General features: G+C 45.5%; 2 protein-coding genes across 2 annotated transcripts in view; one reads left to right on the forward strand and one right to left on the reverse strand.

The window, feature by feature from the left end:
• The window catches only part of nhsb (Nance-Horan syndrome b (congenital cataracts and dental anomalies)), a 31,786-nt gene extending 25,405 nt beyond the window's left edge, over positions 1-6,381 (reverse strand). Inside the window, 1 exon segment of the mRNA XM_067260911.1 lies at positions 6,102-6,381. Coding sequence (XP_067117012.1) covers positions 6,102-6,381 — 280 coding nt within the window.
• Positions 6,382-9,768: 3,387 nt separating this feature from the next.
• On the forward strand, positions 9,769-20,370 carry ace2 (angiotensin I converting enzyme 2). The gene is made up of 18 exons (XM_067260386.1): positions 9,769-9,994; positions 10,778-10,936; positions 11,295-11,388; positions 12,183-12,326; positions 12,567-12,682; positions 12,890-12,995; positions 13,476-13,573; positions 14,625-14,797; positions 14,925-15,151; positions 16,752-16,896; positions 17,300-17,398; positions 17,531-17,653; positions 17,800-17,969; positions 18,070-18,128; positions 18,282-18,379; positions 18,591-18,707; positions 18,925-19,122; positions 19,476-20,370. Exons 1-18 carry the CDS (start codon positions 9,791-9,793, stop codon positions 19,579-19,581), a joined length of 2,436 nt encoding a protein of 811 aa, XP_067116487.1. The 5' UTR covers positions 9,769-9,790; the 3' UTR covers positions 19,582-20,370.
• The last annotated feature ends 524 nt before the right edge of the window (positions 20,371-20,894 follow it).

Below are 20,894 nucleotides of genomic sequence, written 5' to 3' on the forward strand. Positions count from 1 at the left end.
AGGACTGAAGGTTCTGTTCAACATTTGGTGCTCTGCAGCTCAGATACGTATGGACCAGTTGGACTCAGTGTTAATACATCTGTATGCATCTTTCCATATGTTTTTGTGTGTGTGGACAAGTATCAAAGTTGGTCGAAAACAGAACTGACTTTGCGTGATTAGGCTTGTGTATGTGTGCTTCTCTCTGTGTGTGTATGTGTTTACTGTATGTGTGTCTGTTTGTGTGTTTTATTGTATGTGTGCATAGTCCTGTTGACCGCCTCATTTTGAAACACAATAATGGACTTTCATTTCTGAAAAGGCTGTAAATGGGAAGCATACTAGACACACACACACACACACACTCACTCACAGACACACACATACACACACACACACATACACACACACTCACAGACACGCACGCACGCACACACAGACACACACACACACACACACACTCACAGACACGCACGCACACACACACACACACACACACACACACACACACACACACACACCACACACACACACACACACACACACACACACACACACACACACACACACACAGACAGTTTGTTTTCAGGCCCCACACTCTGACAGTGGTCTAATTAGGAGGAGAACATAATTATCTCTTTTTTCCTGAGGAGAAAATGTTTCTGAGAGACATCCAAATGCTGGTCATGTCTGTGTGTGTGGTCGTGTGTGTGTTCACCAGATATACTGTACAGGGCAGGCTATTTTTGGTTTGGTTTGATTGTGGAAGAGGAGAGCGCGTGTGGGAGCGAGTGAGGTATCTTTCTCTTCCCTCTCACTTTCTCCTCTCTCTCCTCACTCTATCTTTCTGACTTTCTCCTCCTCTTTCATTTCCCCTATACTGCCGCTCTCTCTCTCTCCGACCACGAGGAACGACAGGGAGGAAGAGCCTTGCGGTCAAAATGGTATCTGTATACATTAACCGAAACCTCAAATGTCACAACACTGTGTCCCAATGTTGGATTGCTTCTGGAGTGCCTGTGTGTGTTGTGGCAACCCTGGAGCTTGGGGTCAGGTGATCTAGGGGAAGTACCACGGGATCCCGCGCCGGGTAACGAGGACCACAGCTGCACCTCGTCAGTTAATCATGGGAGCCACGGCATGTCAGCTGGCCAGTACAGGGAGGGGAGAAGGGAAGAGCGCCCACGGTCGGAGCTCCAGATGATTCACCTTGTTGCCCTCTTCAAACAGGACTAGAGAGCAGCAGTGAGACGAGGCCTGACAGTGGACCTTTCCCTCCATCGGGAAGTATTTGAGTTTTTTTGGCATTTTGGTTTTTGGGTTTTGTTGAATAAACACCCTACCTGGGTTCGACTGTCCCCGGTTGTGCTGTCTTTTTTCGGTCATACAAGGTCAAAGCCTGAGTGAGCGCCCTGGTTACCACAGTGTGTGTGTGTGTGTCTCTGTGTGTGATGGAACCTGAAAGGGTGTGTGCTCTCCATCTGGGACTAAGTACAGTAGCAAAGTAACACACACTGTATTTTTTTTTACTGTATTTCTCAGTAGGCGGTGTGTGTGTGTGTGTGCAGTCCCCAGTATCCAGGGATGTTGGTGGTTCCGTAGAGTTCACTGATGCTCTTGTTCCGCTCCTGTGTCTGTCTGAATGTCCATCTGGTTGCCTGTGTCCCTGGCTACATGTCTGTCTGTCTGTCTTCTCCATGCAACTTTAATGTTTATCTGCTACTGGAGGAAAAAAGCACTTAAATCAGAATATGAAATGTTAACATAAGAGAGAGGGGGTGGTGGAGAAGGGGTGGGGGGGAGTTGGAGAGGCCAAAAGAGAGTGAGGGAGACCAGGAACAACATGAGTGTGAGAGAGCCAGGGAGGTCAGCAATGTCTGTGTGTGTATGTTTTTTTTGCGTGTCTATGTGTGTGTGTATTGGTCATGGGGGTGTCTGAAAATATTTGGAGCAGTAACGTCACGTCATAGGGGATGTACCAAGAAAACACAGCCACAATAAATTTCTTATGATGTTTTTGCTGTTGAGGATTTGAAGTTTCAAATGCACTAATGGAGTCCAAATTTGATCCGAGGTTCATTCACATTTCCAAAAAACCTGTCCTAATGTTCTACAATAATCCACACAGTAATCCACACTTTCCAGATGTATACCAAGTTTTATGAAGTCATATTAGATGACTGAAATGACATAGTTTGAATAATACTATTTAGTAGGGACTGCAGCTGTGCTTAAATACATGTAATAAAAACATTTTGTTGGTGGCGATTTTTTATTGGTGCACATGATCTGGTTCTACAGTACAGGTCAAGTACTGCATTGATCTGTCCCATGTCAGTGCCTCGTGTAGAAGATTCTAGAAGAGCTAGAAAAGCAGGAATCCCTTGTAATGAGACTCACTTAATCGCTTTTCTTGACTCCAGTTAGCGACGCAGGCTTAGTTTGTGGGCCTGTCAGCAGGCGTGGGAAAACGCCGTCACAACACCGCTTTCTCCTGACCTCACACGGTTGCTCTCTGTTTGTGTGGTATCTATGGAAACATGAGGACGGAGGAGCACAGGACTTGGTGTGTGTGTGTGTGTGTGTGTGTGTGTGTGTGTGTGTGTGTGTGTCCAGGCATCATCAGCAGAATGCGTCATAATGGTAGAACCACTGTGGTAGAAATTAAAGGATTTACCATTGGCATATCTTAATCATAACAGGTAGATCAGTTATTAAACTATGAAGTGTATGTCTATCTTACATTTTAATATCCATTGATATTTTGAACTAAATTGTTTGATATTAATTATTGTCGGTATGTCCTCTCCCTACTTAGTTTGTGTTCCCCATGTCTTGTGTTTAGACCGGGAAGAAAACTGTCAGGACCATTTATGATGCCACATACAAGGATTGCCTTCCCCTCCTCCTGTGTCTCTGTAGACCAGCTGTTGTGTCTTATCTCTGTTTTCTCTGTGTTCACTATAAAAATGTGCTACCTGACCTTCATGCCTCAGAGACTTTGCAGCAGACCATTTCCATGTCTTTGATCTATTCATTATTCTTGAGTCCTGTTTTTTTCGTTGTCTCCACTCAGCTGACTGAAACACCGAAATACACTCCGCAACCCAAACTGACGCTGTTAGTGGAGACACACCACACCACCAAGCTAAAACCAATCCTTACCCTAAACTTTATTTGCTCCATAAGGTGCTCTTGGTAACCCTGAATACAGTACAGGTGTTTGACCTGCAAAGGATTGGGTGTGTGTGTGTGCATTCCTGGGTGACTGAGAGTCATTAAAGATGAACCTGCTGATAGCAGACATCGGGACACCCTCCTCTGGCATGACGGAAGTAGGGCAGGGTAGGAAGAAAGGGAGGGGGGGGAGCGAGTGGGGCAGAGGGGGGAGGGAGGAGAGGGGTGGGGGTGATTTCTTAGAATAACATTTGTTCATGTGTGAAAATGCAGCGGGGAACTCTAGGATCTGTCCTCGCATACCTCGTCTATCCTCTCTGATCTACGACAAACACACACACACACACACACACACACACACACACACACACACACACACACACACACACAACCCAGAGGACACACATTCATATACAAGTGTAGAGAGACAGAGAGCGAGAGAGACAGAGAGACAGAGAGAGAGAGAGACAGAGAGAGAGAGACAGACAGTAAGAGAGAGAGAGAGAGAGAGAGAGAGAAAGAGAGAGAGAAAGAGAGAGAGAGAGAGAGAGAGAGAGAGAGAGAGAGAGAGAGAGAGAGAGAGAGAGAGAGAGAGAGAGAGAGAGAGAGAGAGAGAGAGAGAGAGAGAGAGAAAGAGAGAGAGAAAGAGAGAGAGAGAGAGAGAGAGAGAGAGAGAGAGAGAGGGAGTGAGAGAGAGAGAGAGAGAGAGTGAGAGAGAGAGAGAGAGAGAGAGAGAGAGAGAGAGGAGAGAGAGAGAGAGAGAGAGAGAAAGAGAGAGAGAGAGAGAGAGAGAGAGAGAGAGAGAGAGAGAGAGAGAGAGAGAGAGAGAGAGAGAGAGGAAGCGATAGAGGGAAAGGTAAGAGAGAGAAGGTGATGGTTAAAAGAGACAGAGAGAGAGAGGTAGGGAGGGGGACGTTCTGTCCATTTTCCTTCGGGCCAGCGAGGCTCGTCTATACATTTTAAACAGCATGCGAGCGAGCTTGTGAGTGTGGTAGAGAGAGAAAGAGTGTGTGTGTGTGTAATGCAGAAGGGGAGAGAGAGGGGACGCTGTAGTGAAAGGTTAGAGCGCGCCTTTCTCTGCATACTGCTGTTGGACTGCTGTTACCATGCAGACTTTGAGACAGGGAGCAGGCCCTTACTGCCCTGGGCTATACACACACACACACACACACTCACACTCACACACTCTCTGTATCTCTCTCTCTGTCTTTTGTACACACACACACTTTCTCGTACACTCTCTCTCTCACATATAAACACACTCTCTGTCTGTGCCTCTCTCTCTCTCTCACACACACACACACACACACACACACACACACACACACACATAAACACAGATACTTGGACTCTCTCCCTGGTCCTTACCTCCAGAGGCAGAGTCAGGGGTGTGGAGCAGCAGGCTCCAACAGCAGCAGTTGATGAGGAGTGGGACCAAATCCCCCCCCCCCCCCCCCAACACATGCATGCACCCCAGACAGCCCCTTTCTCCCTGGATACCTGGACTTTGGACTTTAGCTCAGAAAAGACTGAGTCTGGTGGCCATCACCAACTGTCTCTACTCTAGCCAGCATTACTGGTTGTGTGGTCAGCCGGTAAATCATTTGGTATTAGTGAGTGTGCGTGTGTGTGTGAGAAAGAGAGAGAGACAGAGAACATGTTTTTGTTTGAACGTTTGTATGCAACTGACATGTGTGTGTGTGTGAGAGAGAGAGAGAGAAACTGAAAAAGAAACTGAAAAAGAGAGATAGAGAGAAAGAGAAAGTGAAAAGCAAGGGAGATGGACGGAGAGACAGAAAAAGAGGTTTAAGGTGGAAAGTTCTCAGTTTTCTCAGCTGGATGTAGCAGAGGTGAGTAGAGAGTAGAAGTAGGCTAGCCAACTTCACCGCACTAGAGCACATGCAGCCAAACACGGCCCTGCCTGAGGAATAATTAGGCCTTTGAAGTGTTCACAAAAAACATGGAGATCATTAAGTAAAATGTACAACATATAATGTATTACTAAAGATGGTTGCCTAATAAGGGCTTATAAAATGCATAGAGACCTTAACCATACTAAAAACATCTTAACAACCTATAACAGGGTTTCACTACTCCACCTAGTTTTGCCCAGACGAGCCCTCAAACCATAAAATTTGCTCCAGGGTTGATCACACATCTGGCGGTATTAACGCCGATAGAAGACCATCAAGACATCACTTATTTATGAATCCCCCTGCAACGAGCATCTCCTCCCGCCTCACCATCTCCTCCAGCCTCGCCATCTCCTTGCAGATCCATAATTGATGCCGTGATGCCGCTGGAGGAGGCTGGGTCTGCTCGTGCAGAAGAGCGGGGAGCGCGGGAGACGCAAGCCAATGTGTGTCAACAAGGATCTCGCTCTCTCGCACCAAAATATATTTCAAAATTCATTTTCTATGATTGTATCTTGTATATATGCAAAAACGGGATTAATTGAGATAGTCTGTATGTGTTTCTAGATGTGTGGGGGTTAAGGTGGTGGTGGTGGTGGGGATTCTGGGGCCGTCTCCCGCTCCTCTGCAGCCCTACGCCCCTCCAAGGCTTGCCCTCGACGGGCGCAGACAGACACACAACCGACACCAATGACCTGGAATCTGGCTCACATTGAAATCACCCGACACGTCAAATATCAATAGCGACCACATAAATCGGGCCGAGTGGCTTAAGTGTCCTCGTGATAACGGAACCCACACATATGTGTCTCTCCGGTGCGGTGCAGGTGTGTGCGCATGCATCCGTGTGAGACATTTCAATTGGAGTTGCTAGTGCGGCTGCGGTGGGTACGGTGAAAACCGAGGCGCGTGTCCTTCTCCCAGTTCTGGACGCAGTGCGATGCCCATGGCCCCGAACAAATCAAACAAACACACGCGCACACACACACAAACCTGCGAGAATGCTCCACATTTCTGTTCGTGGGTACTTACGCACTGCCTCCTTTTTGGGGTCCAAAGCGGTGGCGGTCTGTTGTATCCTGCCTATTTTGGTCTGAAGGTGCCAGACCCGCTGGTTGGTGGTGAGAATCTCATTCTCAAGCTCCTGGAATAACGAGCAGGCGTGTCTGGCCAGCTCCGACAACTGCCGCAGGGTCCGGGCCAAAACAACACTTGTGACGGAGCCCAGATCCTCGAACACTAACCCCTCGTCGTTGGGGATCGGATGCCTGCACAGTAACTGGGGGTCCACGATCCGTTTGGCGAACGGCATCTTGCATGCGGAATAATCCCAATCCCACCCTATGGAGGACAAAATAAATAAATAAATAGAAAATCCAAGAGCAGTTGTTTCGCTGTCCCCTCGTCAATTCAAAATTCCCAATATCTCCTTAATATCCTCCATCCTTTGCGACGTTCTGGTCACACGCGCACACACACTCTCTCACACGGCCGGAGCGCGCCGCCAGCCAGCCCGCATACAGTGGTCGGTGGTGCGCCTGCCCCGGTCGCCGCCGTAGCCTCCACGATGCTCGCTACTCATTGCTTCAGTGTATAGAGGCTGAGAGGATTTTAGAGGAAGAGAACTCAAATACCCGTACTGGAGCCAGAATCAGGATCAGCAGCTAGTGGAGAATTTGAGCGGCAACTGTACTCAGCGCAACATAATGTCTTCATCCTCTTACATAGCCTTCATGCATTTACATTTATATTTACATTTTACATTTAGTCATTTAGCAGACGCTCTTATCCAGAGCGACTTACAGTAAGTACAGGGACATTCCCCCCGAGGCAAGTAGGGTGAAGTGCCTTGCCCAAGGACACAACGTCATTTTGCACGGCCGGGAATCGAACTGGCAACCTTCAGATTACGAGCCCGATTCCCTAACCGCTTGGCCTTTTCACTCCCTACATGCATGTATACATACATACGTAGGCCTACGGACATACATAAGCAGACGTTCAGTTATTTTGATTTTACTTCTAAATCTCACGTGTTTCATCTCTACCTAATAGTAGCCTATAGAACACAGTGTTCAACACGGTTGTGGTTATATTCCGGTCCCATATCAGTAAAGTTTATATTTGAGCGTTAGTGGCATTCAGGGTTGCGTAGGAGCCAGGGTTGAGCAGATAGATGGACGAGGGATAGAGCAGGTAGATGTGGCGCCGTTTAGTGGACAATCTGATCATTTCAAATTGAGTGTAATCTACAGCATCCAGTCCACTCCGTCACAGGGCTCTCAATTTTATCAAAAGTTTGGTGTGAGATTATCATACCTGTCAACGTTTGGGTAAAAATTCTGGCAGAGCGGGGGCCTCGACCATTAATTGTATATTGCGGGACAAGTTATCCCTTATTTCTAAGCGTGAGAAATACAAGGTGTTGCGTGAGAGCGTGAGAAATGCCTGAAATGCGTGCCCTACGTCATCTGAATTATTGCTATTTGATCAGTATGTATTAAAATAGTTTTCAGTAAATTTTTGTCAACCCTTGTCTTAAATTTCACTTTAAATTCCCCTTGAAAAACTTGTGTTTGTCTTTATACATCACTGTCACGATATAATGAGGAAAGGAACAAGTTGCCCTTTCATGCCCCCACAGCTACAAACACGTATGTCTTTTATTCATGCCACAAGTCATACACATTCAGTTTTGTGTTACTTGTATTTGTGTGTATTTAATTTGGGCGTAATTAGTTTATTTATATTTTTGTGAAGTTCCAGTGAAACAAACATGCTGTAGCCACTAAGGGGCAGTATTTGGCAGTGTTCGTCTCCTTGTTGCGGCCGCTGGTTTTGATAAACAAACACAATAAGGAAGTCAAACAAACATATAAACATAATATAAACCCGAGCTAAAATGTAAATGTATGAAACATTTTTTCCAGAAGGTTCTTCTACTGTTCCAAATTCTTCTTTGTCCTACATCTATAAAGTTGAACAATGGATTTTGGTGTTTTAAAAACCCACCGACACTGTATGACTATGTTTAGCCTGTGTTCTGCTCCTCTCTCTCACCAACCGTCTCTGGAGGAGGGGATCCCTCTCTGAATTGCTCCTCCCAAGGTTTCTTCCATTTTTCTCCTGTTGAGAGTTTTTTGGGAGTTTTTCCTTGTCTTCCTTGAGGGTTTAGGTTGGTTGAGGCGCAGTTCTATGGGCATATGTGAAGCCCTCTGTGACATGCTTGCGTGTAAAAAGGGCTATACAAATAAATTTGATTTGATTTGATTCTTGAACCTTCTTGAATCTTTGGGACACTGTTTATGATGTGTCATGGCCAGTTTACATGTCTAGCTGACAAACATCACACTGCCAAAATAAAGCACAACCAAAATGTAATGAGGTTATCATCTTCTGTAAGCTGCCGCCCAAAAGGCAACTCAGGAGAGCAGAATACCTCAACGTAAAAACAAGCAGGTGTTCCAGACTGTCTACCCAGGGCCTCTCTATGGCACACAGCTCATGGAGGCTACCTGACGGCTGGTTGTAATCAAAGACATTCCTTATCGTGGATTTCTAAACATGCTTAAATAATGACAACCTTTACCCCATGTAGGCCAGATAACAGGCCTGATATCAGACTTTAGGGCCCAAGATGCATGGAGTGCAGTCTCCTACAGTTGAACTGATAAGACCAAAGTTATATTTGGAAGAATCAAGGGAAGGAGGGGGTGGTTATGAGAGGGGCGAGGAGGAGGAACGGAGAGTGAGGAAGTGGAGGGGGAGGAGGAGGAGGGGGGGTGAGGAGGAGGAGGCAGGGGAGGAAGAGGGGGAGGTGGAGGAGGGGGGGTTGAGGAGGAGGAGGCAGGGGAGGAAGAGGGGGAGGTGGAGGAGGGGGGGGTGAGGAGGAGGAGGCAGGGGAGGAAGAGGGGGAGGTGAAGGAGGGGGGGGTGAGGAGGAGGAGGCAGGGGAGGAAGAGGGGGAGGTGGAGGAGGAGGGGGAGTGATGAAGAGGAGAAGGAGGAGGGGGAGGAGGTGACAGAGGAGGGGGGAGAGGAAGAGGAAGCGGTGAGGAGGAGGAGGGATGGGGAAGAAGAGGAGAATAAAGAGGAGGTGGTTAGGAGGAGATCAAGGAAGAGAAGGATAATGAAGACCAGGGGGAAAGGAGGGGAGGAGGAGGCATGGAGGAGATTGAGTGTGTGTGTGTGTGTAGTGGGGCAGGGTTATGTTTATGTTATGTTCATGTTGGATTGTGTCCTTAAACTATTTAGAGGTTGACCTGTTAGTAGCTTGTTCAGAATGACAGACACTACTGTGAAAATTGTGAATCATTTTGTGAGTCATCATAGTTCTTGTTAGAGATCATAAATCAGAATCTGATCTTGATAAAAGTTGTTTTAATTGATGAGTTTACGGTCCTATTTTGAAGTGTTGTACAGAACAGGGATCAAGGCTATAGTAATGGCACAAGAACAACTCACACGTGCAGAAACACACACACACACAGACACATACACAAACACACACACAGACACGTACACAAACACACACACACACAAACACGCTCTCCCTCTTTCACCCTCTGAATGTCCAATCTCTTCTCCAAGACACAGCCCCACCCTCCTGCCCATGTCTATCCAAAGGTCGAGGAAGGGGGGGATTGTGGTGCTGTAAAAGTCAACGCTGTCCTCTGGGCCTCTCAGAGAGAGCGTGTGTGTGTGTGTCAGACCAAGCTGAAACATGTCTGCTAAGCTACTCCTGGGCCTGGGCCTGGTTCTGGTTCTGAGTGGGTCGCGAGGTGTCGAGGGACAGAGTGCTGTCGAGACCGAGGCCAGAGAATTTCTGAAGCGCTTTGATGAGAATGCCACCCGCCTCATGTACCAGTACTCCCTGGCCTCCTGGGAATACAACACCAACATCACCCAGGAGAACTCGGACGAACTGGTGAGTAGGCTGGTAGTAACCAGGTAGGCTAGTAGGCTGGTAGTAACCAGGTAGGCTAGTAGGCTGGTAGTAACCAGGTAGGCTAGTAGGCTGGTAGTAACCAGGTAGGCTAGTAGGCTGGTAGTAACCAGGTAGGCTGGTAGTACCCACAGGTAGGCTCGTAGGCTGGTAGTAACCAGGTAGGCTGGTAGGCTGGTAGTAACCAGGGAAGGCTCGTAGGCTGGTAGTAACCAGGTAGGCTGGTAGTACCCAGGTAGGTAGTAATCTGGTAGAAGCCAGGTAGGCTGGTAGTAGCTAGGTAGGCAGCTGACTGGCTGACTAGCTAGAAAGCTGGTTGGCTGGTGATAGGCTGGTTTTAGGCTTGTCGTTTTTTGTCGGTTTACTGGCAGGCTGTTTGCAGGCTGGTAGGTTAACAAGCTGACAGTCAAGTCCAGCAATGTACTGCAGCTGATCTCAACGTGTAGAGGAGATGTCCTCTAACAGTTGCTGGTGATGAATATTGATAGCAGGACAGACCTTCTCCTGGGGTGACTGTGGTTGTAATGGTTAACAGGCAGGCTGACAGTGCCTCATACTTAACCTTGTGTCAACAGAAAGGTCAGTCTTCGAGGTTTAATAAAAACGTTACCTGACGGTCAAGGCTTATGACTGTGTGGCCAGCTGTAGGGTCTATGCTAACACCTGTATGTGTGTGCGGATGCCTGTGTGTGACTGTGTGTGTTTGTGTGTGACTGTGTGTGTTTGTGTGTGACTGTGTGTGTTTGTGTGTGTTTGTTTCTACAGTCGAGGCAGGGAGCTATCTGGGGAGAATATTATTCTCGCGTGTCGGAGGAGTCTCAGGAGTTTCCCATCGACCAGATCAGCGACTCGGAGATCAAACTGCAGCTCATCTCCCTGCAGGACAAAGGCTCTGGTGCCTTGGATGCAGTCAAGGCTGCTCGCGTAAGCTACACACACATGAGTTACACACATAGACACACACACATGAACCACACACACAACACACATACACACAAGAGCTGTACACACACACACATGTTAGTTACACACACACACACACACACACACACACACACACACACACACACACACACACACACACACACACACACACACACACACACACACACACACACACACACACACTGCAAAGGCATATAATCAATGTCAGTCATAACACAAGATGTTAGGGTTGAAGCCTAGTCTGATGTTATCATTCATGAATCATTGATCATAGATCAGAAATGTAATATAATGATGTTTTTTATATAACTTAAGTGTGTTCTTCTTGTCTGTCCAGCTGAACAAGGTGATGAGTGAGATGAGCACCATCTACAGCACAGGGACAGTGTGTGAGCTGAACAACTCCTCCATCTGCCACACCCTGGAGCCAGGTACACTCTAGTTTAATAACCCTGGACCTAGTACACTCTAGTCTCCTAACCCTGGACCTAGTACACTCTAGTCTACTAACCCTGGCCCTAGTACACTCTAGTCTCCTAACCCTGGACCTAGTACACTCTAGTCTACTAACCCTGGACCTAGTACACTCTAGTCTCCTAACCCTGGACCTAGTACACTCTAGTCTACTAACCCTGGCCCTAGTACACTCTAGTCTCCTAACCCTGGCCCTAGTACACTGTAGTCTACTAACCCTGGCCCTAGTACACTGTAGTCTACTAACCCTGGCCCTAGTACACTGTAGTCTCCTAACCCTGGACCTAGTACACTGTAGTCTCCTAACCCTGGACCTAGTACACTGTAGTCTCCTAACCCTGGAGTCTTGTACACTCTAGTCTCCTAACCCTGGAGCCAGGTACACTTTGGCTACACCTCTACTGCTTATCTCTTCTGACAGCACAATCGACTGTTAGAATGCCATGGCAACACCCTTTAATTCAAGTCCAAGGTCACTGTTATGGGACAGGTGCTGGAGTCCACGTCCACTACCGAGAACAGAGAATACTTCCTGCAGGGAGACGCTTCCTGCTCTACAGGAGATAGAATATGATCAGATAGAGTGGAAAAGAAAGTCCTTGTTTTGTGTGTCTGTGTGGTGTCAAATAGACGATCACAAAATATCAGATAGACTTTTACTGAACAAGCCACTTCACTATCTGACTGGAAACATGGACATGTTCTTCCTTTTGGTCTGTGTGTGCCTGTGTGTGTGTTTGTGTGTGTGTAGGTCTGGAGAGTGTGATGGCCAACAGCAGAGATTACTTTGAGCGTCTACATGTGTGGGAGGGCTGGAGGGTGGAGGTGGGCAAGAGGATGAGGCCACTCTATGAAGACTACGTCGACCTGAAAAACGAGGCTGCCAAGCTTAATGGTAACTATGGAACACCTTCCTGTCCGGCTGCTGGCCTCTCTGCTGGTCTTTCTGGTGCTGAAAGCTGAAAGCCAAAACATACTAATAATAAATACTTATTTTGTCTTTTTCTTTCATACGTCTCTCCCGTTCTCTATATCTCCGCACCTCACTCTCTCTATCTCACTCCCTGTCCCTCTCTATCTGCCATATTTCACTCCTTCCTTCCCCTCTTCTCCCTCCCCCACCCCTACTCTGCAGGGTTTGAGGACTATGGTGCGTACTGGAGGTATAATTATGAGACCATTGAGGCTGATCCCAGGTACAAGTACAGCAGACAGGACCTGATGGAGGATGTCCGCAGAATTTACAAAGAGGTACCACCCCATGTGGCTTGCAGGGCACTGTAGATCAATAGCGGTGATCACCATTCATTCATTCTGTCACCCTGTTCAGTGTATGAGAGATGCACAAGAGAGTGAAGAGACCAAGTGTTTCTGTTGTTGCTTTGTTGGATTTTCTGACACCCCCCCCCCGTCCCATCCCCCCCCCCCGTCCCCCCCCGTCCCACCCACACACACCAGATTCTGCCCCTGTACAAGGACTTGCATGCCTATGTGAGAGGTCGTCTGCAACAACATTACCCTGGACACATCCACCACCAGGGGCCGCTGCCTGCTCACCTGCTGGGTACGCTGCCTCAGCTCTGTCCCCAACACAGCGCTGGCTCCACCCCTGTCAGCACGACCTATCAGAGAAGCACTGGGTGAACTTGATTTGTCTCACCCACTCATATCCATCCAATGGATCAGTGCCAACAGTGAGGCAAACCAAACACACACCGATTTGTTGTTTTTTGTACTTAATTTCTGGAATTGACCCAGGTCTGCTGAAAGGCACCTCTGTAAACTTGGTGATTATTGTCTGGTTTGAGTATAGGTGAAACATGCACAGTCACACAGAAGTCACACAGAAGTCACACAGAAGTCACACAGAAGTCACACAGAAGTCATGCACATTGAGAACGGCAAACATGCTGCTGTCCCCTGAAATATCTCTGAGGATATGTCCCTAAGCATCTTCAAAAATTATGTGGAAAAAGAAAGATTGTTTTATTGAAAACATAACTAATATTTAAGTATTTATAAATACATACAAATCTGTATCCAGGTGACATGTGGGGAAGATTCTGGACCAATCTCTATCCTCTGTCCGTCCCCTATCCTGGGAAAGAAGACATCGATGTCAGCGAGGCCATGATTGAGCAGGTAAAAACATCTGGCATTTGCTTCACCCAAACACATCTCACCAATCCAAATTTTTATTCGCCATGAAAGTTTGCACAGACAAGGAATTTACTTTGGCAGGGAGGTGCAAACATTAAACATACAGGAATCAAAAAATAAATAAATATGAGGACTAACTATACTAAGGGTAAATAACTAGCCATACTAAGTGGAATTAGATTAAAATAAACTATACAATAAAATATAAAATAAAATATAAGTTGCAGTAATTTACAATATAAAAAAAATATAGAAATACAAATATTACAAAAAATACTAATGGTACAAGATTGTATTGTGCAGTGCAAAAAGCAGTGTGTTTTAAGTGCATTGAGTCATGAAGTCAGTGTTAACCCTTGGCCTTGTTGAAGAGGCCGGGAGTCAGGTGGCTGAGCGGTGAGGGAATCGGGCTAGTAATCCGAAGGTTGCCAGTTTGATTCCTGGTCATGCCAACTGACGTTGTGTCCTTGGGCAAGGCACTTCACCCTACTTGCCTCGGGGGAATGTCCCTGTACTTACTGTAAGTCGCTCTGGATAAGAGCGTCTGCTAAATGTAAATGTAAGAGGCCAACAGCGGAAGGGAAACTGTTTTTCTGGCGTGTGGTATTGGTCCTGATTCTTGGTCCAAGACCAACCATGTGACCAATAGTGTCTTCTCGTGTACATGCATGTACACTGAGTATACCTTCTTTCTTACCATAACTGATGGAATTTAAGCACATTTTCTGAAAGACTTCACCCACTCAGTGGCCTCAGGCACGAAGCTGTGAGAATATCTGGCAGGGGGTCAGTTTTCTGCATACCTGCTGAAGATTGAGGGACCTTGGATAAGAACCATTTAGTGGATATTACTATGCTTCCAGTGGTGTTTACAGTGCTTGATTACAAAATGCTATTCAATCTTTCTGCCATACTTCAAAACAGATCATGATCAGTCAGGCTCCAGATTCAGGAAATATTTTGCCAGTAATGACACAATGAAGCACAGATATGTATTTTTCAAAACATTTTTTTTCTTCTTTCCTTCATCTAGAAATGGCCTGAGAAGAGATTATTTGAGGAGGCAGAGAAGTTCTTCATGTCGGTGAACCTTTATAAGATGTTTGACAACTTCTGGGACGAGTCCATGTTTGTGAAGCCTATAGATGGAAGAAAGGTGGTGTGTCACCCCACCGCCTGGGACATGGGCAACAGAGAGGACTTCAGGTACTGAAGATCATTCAAGTCAACCATAACATCTTAATAAAATGAAGAACGTAATGTCTTGTACATTTAAGAACCAGTCCTTAACCTTGGATCAATTCTCTCCTCTCCTTTCCTCTCTTCTCCAAAGGATCAAGATGTGTACCAAGGTAAACATGGATGACTTCTTGACAGCGCACCATGAGATGGGTCATAACCAGTACCAGATGGCATATCGGAACCTGTCCTACCTGCTGAGAGACGGGGCCAATGAGGGCTTCCACGAGGCCGTGGGGGAGATTATGTCGCTCTCTGCTGCCACGCCCAAACACCTGAAGGCCCTGGGACTCCTGAAATCGGACTTTGTTGACGATGAACGTAGGTAGATGGGTCACTGAGAAGACACCTGACAGGACACCTGATAGGCTTAGGAATAGCTTAGGAAACTTCTGGAAGAAAATTATTTCGATTTTATTTCCTGGTACAACCTTTTTTATTTTTGAAATGTTGGAAAAGTTTATTGCAGGTGTAAGTGTGAATTGTAAGACCGGAGGCGCTTGGTGTTTGTCCCCGGCTTGTGAAACACAATTCTGGTTAGATGTTCAGGGAGATAATTGACTCTTTAATATCTGACTCCAATTTTTGAAATGTGCACAAGTGCGTTACCTGTAACCTTGAGCACTAAACAGTTAATGACATGAAACTCTGACGTAGGTAAAAATCATCTGCTTGATCAGAGCACTGACCTTAAAGTATGCATACTCATTAATCAGTTGTTTATCTCTACTGTAATATGGATTTAACCACCGACCTAGTATGTAAACCGACTACTCGGAGGCTCCGGTGTTTCCTTCGGAGCGTGGAGGTCCACTGTAAGTGACTCAGAGGCCTTAAGTTAAAACTTACTTCAAAAGTCTATGTTTATAATCAGTATAGCCGCATCGACCCAACTAGATCAAGGTTTTCACCGCCGTAGCGTGATAGATACGTTTCAATGAGAACAAGTAACTTAAAATGCACAATAATAGTTTATTATCTAAATAGTTAGATAATCAATACAATGATAATGAAACATCATCAAATACAAAACATACCTTCAGAGCAATGGTTAACGAAGGTATTCACAATGAAGACTAGGCGCCTAATGCACCGGAGCTGTATCGTAAACAGAACTTAAAGTGATTGGTAAAACTTCTTCCTATATACACCCAAACCTGACTAAAATGGGGACACCGACCATATGACAGAAAGGTTGTCTAACGCATAAAAATTCAAATTGGATCATTAATCAAGGCTGCAGTAGACTAGTGGTGCCCTTGCAAGACAAGGGAATATGTTAAACACATGTTGGTCTGCTGCAAGCACAAACTCTGTAAACCCTGTAAATGTACATGTTACAGCATTCCAATTATTACTAGAATGTAATACATGAAATAAGAAACAAAATCATATCAAACATGACATTAAAAGCTGTTTAGAACTATATTTACAAGAACACAACTTTTAATGATAATTTCAGTCTTCCTCGGTCCACCTTCCTCTTCAACTGTTGAGATCACCTCTCCAGAGGTGTGTCATTAAAGTGTGATTGTCATTTTAGCATTCATGCAAATCAACGACTGTCCCAGACGAGTGTCTGGGTGACCAGTGACAAAGGGGCTGCCATTACAGCCCTACACAGGTGTACTTCAGAGCGGTCTCCCATTTGAGGCACAAATTAGGAGTCAGGTGGCTGAGCGGTTAGGGAAGCGGGCTAGTAATCTGAAGGTTGCCAGTTCGATTCCTGGCTGTGCCAAATGACGTTGTGTCCTTGGACAAGGCACTTCACCCTACTTGCCTCGGGGAGAATGTCCCTGTACTTACTGTAAGTCGCTCTGGATAAGAGCGTCTGCTAAATGACTAAATGTAAATGAATCACATGACTCTTAAAAATCAATAAGTAATGCGGCTTCCTTTCTGCTTCCTGTCAACCCTGCAGAGACAGAGATCAACTTCCTGTTGAAGCAGGCCCTGACCATAGTGGCCACACTGCCCTTCACCTACCAGCTGGAGGAGTGGCGATGGCAGGTGTTCATGGGGAACATCCCCAAGGACCAGTGGATGCAGCGTTGGTGGGAGATGAAGTAGGTGTGGTGGCCCAGCAGGAGAGAGGTAGTGGTAGCAGGGGTGGTTTGGTGATAGGGGTGATATCACCCAGGCTCAAGGCCTTTTGGATAAGAGGATTCCATGATTGAAACCCATTGACTTTGAGTTTTAAGAGAGTTATTTGTTAGATTGAGGGGTCTTTAATGGTGATGTTTATCCAATTGGATAAGAGTGTTGTCAACAGTGCTAGAGGCCTATTGGATTTAAGAGTTGTCAATCATTTTAGTGGCTTAGGTAGTCAATACTGTCGATCAAGCCTCCCTTTAGCCAGCAGTGTTTTTTTTTTATAATGCTGCATCACTATTAGATAGCAGTGTTGTCAGTCATGATAGTGACCTATGCGATGTCTGCAAAGTCAGTAACCCTGCCTCCTCAATGCAGACGGGATTTAGTGGGTGTGATGGAGCCTGTCCCCCGAGACGAGAGCTACTGTGACCCCCCTGCCCTATTCCATGTGTCTGGAGACTACTCCTTCATCAGGTAGAGTATACACACACACACACACACACACACACACACACACACACAGGAAAACACGCTCCTGATAATCTCTCCTTTATAATCTCTCAGTCTCTCTGACCCTAACTTTCAGTCTGTATGAATGATTGATAGGTACTTCACCAGAACCATATACCAGTTCCAGTTCCAGAAGGCTCTATGTAAGGAGGCGAAGCATACAGGACCTTTGTTCAAGTGTGACATCACCAACTCAACGCAGGCTGGAAGTAAGCTAAGGTATCAGTATACTATCTCATTATTTATTTTGTGCATAGTAAAATGATAAGTTATGCCATTTTATATCTAAAGAAGGAAACAAAAAGAGAAGACTATGCTATGTTATGCTATGTTACTATGTCAAAATATGTTGCCTCCTCTGCTAGGAATATGCTGGAGCTCGGGAGGTCCAAGTCGTGGACCAGGGCTCTGGAGCAGGTTTCTGGAGAAGTCAGAATGGACGCCACACCACTGTTGGACTACTTCAGCACCCTCCACACCTGGTTAAAGGAGCAGAACAAGCTCAACAACAACAATCCAGGCTGGCTCAGCCCCTGTGAGTTCTGAACAGGCCATGTCTCTCCTTGATCCCCTCCCGTGTATTTGATCCTGACACTGACCAAACTAATGCCATATCGTTTCTGTTTCCTCCCTAGATCCAGAGTTTGCCATCAAAGTCCGGCTGAGCTTGAAGGCTGCCATGGGCGACAAAGCTGTGAGTCCACTAACCTGGGAGAGTATTTCCTCCTGAGTACCCTAACTTTGATCTTTTTCTACCATCTCTCTCCCTCTTTCTCTCTGTTTCTCTCTGTCTCTTCCACTCCTATTCACTCTCAATCCCTCACATTCTTGTTTGCACCCCTCCCAGTACCCATGGAACCCCAACGAGTTGTACCTTTTCCAAACCAACATGGCCTATGCCATGAGGCAGTACTACACTTACACCAACAGAACTGCTCTCTTCAAGTAAGCACTCTCCCCCCCATCCCCATTGACTGAATGTTCAAGATACTGAATGAATACGGAATGAATGATGCTGATAATACATTGATAAAGGAATGAAAAATGTCTGGCTAGCTGGGTTGTTAGAAGAATTCATGAATGAATAGATGACAACTGAAGACTGTTGGGTAAGGGCGCTTATTGGTTGTGATGTCATGTCCTGGTTTACACTCAGGTCGGAAAACATCCGGATCTATAAGGAGACACCTCGCATCTCCTTCTACTTCCAGGTTACGAACCCTGACAACACCACCATGTTTATCCCTAAAGCAGAGGTAGAGGCTGCTATACGGTACGATCCCATGGCCTGCAGAGAATGGTCCTTATTTGGTCCAAAAATCAACCTAACTCTACTAGGAACATTACTGAGGATCCAGGCTGCTGAGGATTCTTCTACTCATAAGTCATAATTTACCATTACACTGACCTCTCCTCGCCTCGCCTCTGCTCTCTTCTCCTTTCCTTTTTCTCCTCTCCTCTGCGCTCCTCTCCTTCCCCCATGCACACAGGTTGTCTCGTGGTCGCATCAACGATGCTTTCCAGCTGGATGACAACACGCTGGAGTTTGAGGGTCTCCCGGCAACACTGGCCCCGCCAGTGGAGCAGCCAGTCACGGTGTGGCTGGTGGTGTTTGGGGTGGTCATGGGACTTGTAGTTACGATGGGCACCTACCTCATTGTCTCTGGCTTCCTTGACAGAAAGAAGATGTAAGTGTGTGTCTGTGTCTGTCTGATCTCAGGTTTACAGTGTACTGAGGCGTAGTCTGCGGTTTACATTAAGGTGTAGGGTAAAACTTTATTCTGACTTGATGGGAATGTAGCAAAACAACGTTTGTTTAAACAAACTAACTTTTACAAATGAACAAAGACATTTAGAACAAGCTGCGTACACAGCAACACCATCTTTCCATTCTCTCCTCTGTAACAAGATTATTGGTTTGTGGGATTGTGTTTTTGTACTGTATGTCTATGTGTGTGAATACATGTGTGTGTGTGTATGTCTGTGTGTGTATGTATGTTTATGTATGTGTGTGTGATGGTGTGTGTGCACATGTGTGTAGGAAAACAGCAAACCCCGAGGCCGCAGCTGCCCCCCCAAACCCTTACGTGAATGGAGAGGCCAACAAGGCATTTGAGGCAGACGAGGGGGAACAGACCGGCTTCTGATCCAGACGTCTGGCCTGGAAGGGACGGCCAGCCTCCACCTGACCCCACCTTAGCACTATGATCATTTACATTACATTTAGTCATTTAGCAGACGCTCTTATCCAGAGCGACTTACAGTAAGTACAGGGACATTCTCCCCGAGGCAAGTAGGGTGAAGTGCCTTGCCCAAGGACACAACGTAATTTTGCACGGCTGGGAATCAATCCGGCAACCTTCTGATTAATAGCCCGACTCCCTAACCCATCTGATGACCATGGGTGTAAATTGTGTACATGTGTTATATATACATTTCTAATGTGTTGTAGAGTGTTTTTGCACAGTTTTTTCTTGCGTGTCAATTTATTCTAAATAAGTAAAATTTGATAGGATAATCACTTGAAAAGTGGTTGTTTATTTGTTTACTGTCAAGTAATGTTGTCGAATTCCTAGTTTATATATTGAGCACAGACAGTAAATAATCCTGGTCTTGGGGATGGATGTTGATTTTAATACTTTCATATCAATTAAACATCTTTCAAAAAACAGAAACAGTTACATACAGTATGTTTTATTGAATTCTGTAATAAATAAATAAAACTCAAGGTTTTCTCTTAGATAACCTTCCTGACAATTACACTTTAATCTATGCTACATTTAACAATTATAAAAATGCATGAACTGAAATACCAGGATAAAGCATTCATGAAAATACCAGAAACAAAGCAATATAAAAAATATTCTAGTAACAATCAAATACCACAGCAAAGTCAAACTGAATAATTTTAAGAACTTGCACACACATATCTGATTAACGTTTGCACAAATCTAGTCTAATATAAAGTGTGCTCTTTTTTTGGTTGTTGCCAAAATATAAAGAACATCGCACTCAACAAGCATTCAAATATGTGCAGCAGATGAAAATAGATGTAAATTTCAATTAGGAAGCACACAAGGACAGCTGTGGATTAATGGATAAGGATCGTAGTAAGTTGAATCGTTTTTTATGTAAATAGGTATATGGATATTTAATTAGACAACCAGTTATTAAACCTAACATTAGCCGTCCAAAAAAAAGATTCAACTTACTATGATCCTTATCCATTAATTTATACTATTAAGAGTGTATTAACCGAATAATGTTAAATGTTGCATTAAAGATACATGCCCATGGATATTTTTAACTACCTACCAAATGACTGGATTGAAATCATCAGCATTGTAGTAGTAGATTTTCTTATTTGCTGATTTTTTTGTGTGATAGACAGACAAAAATGTCCAATGATGCGGTACACAGAAATTGCTATATTTGATTGGCTCTTAGATGGTTTTGGGAG

Source organism: Osmerus mordax, chromosome 22 (assembly GCF_038355195.1).
Source record: "Osmerus mordax isolate fOsmMor3 chromosome 22, fOsmMor3.pri, whole genome shotgun sequence".
Taxonomy (NCBI): domain Eukaryota; kingdom Metazoa; phylum Chordata; class Actinopteri; order Osmeriformes; family Osmeridae; genus Osmerus; species Osmerus mordax.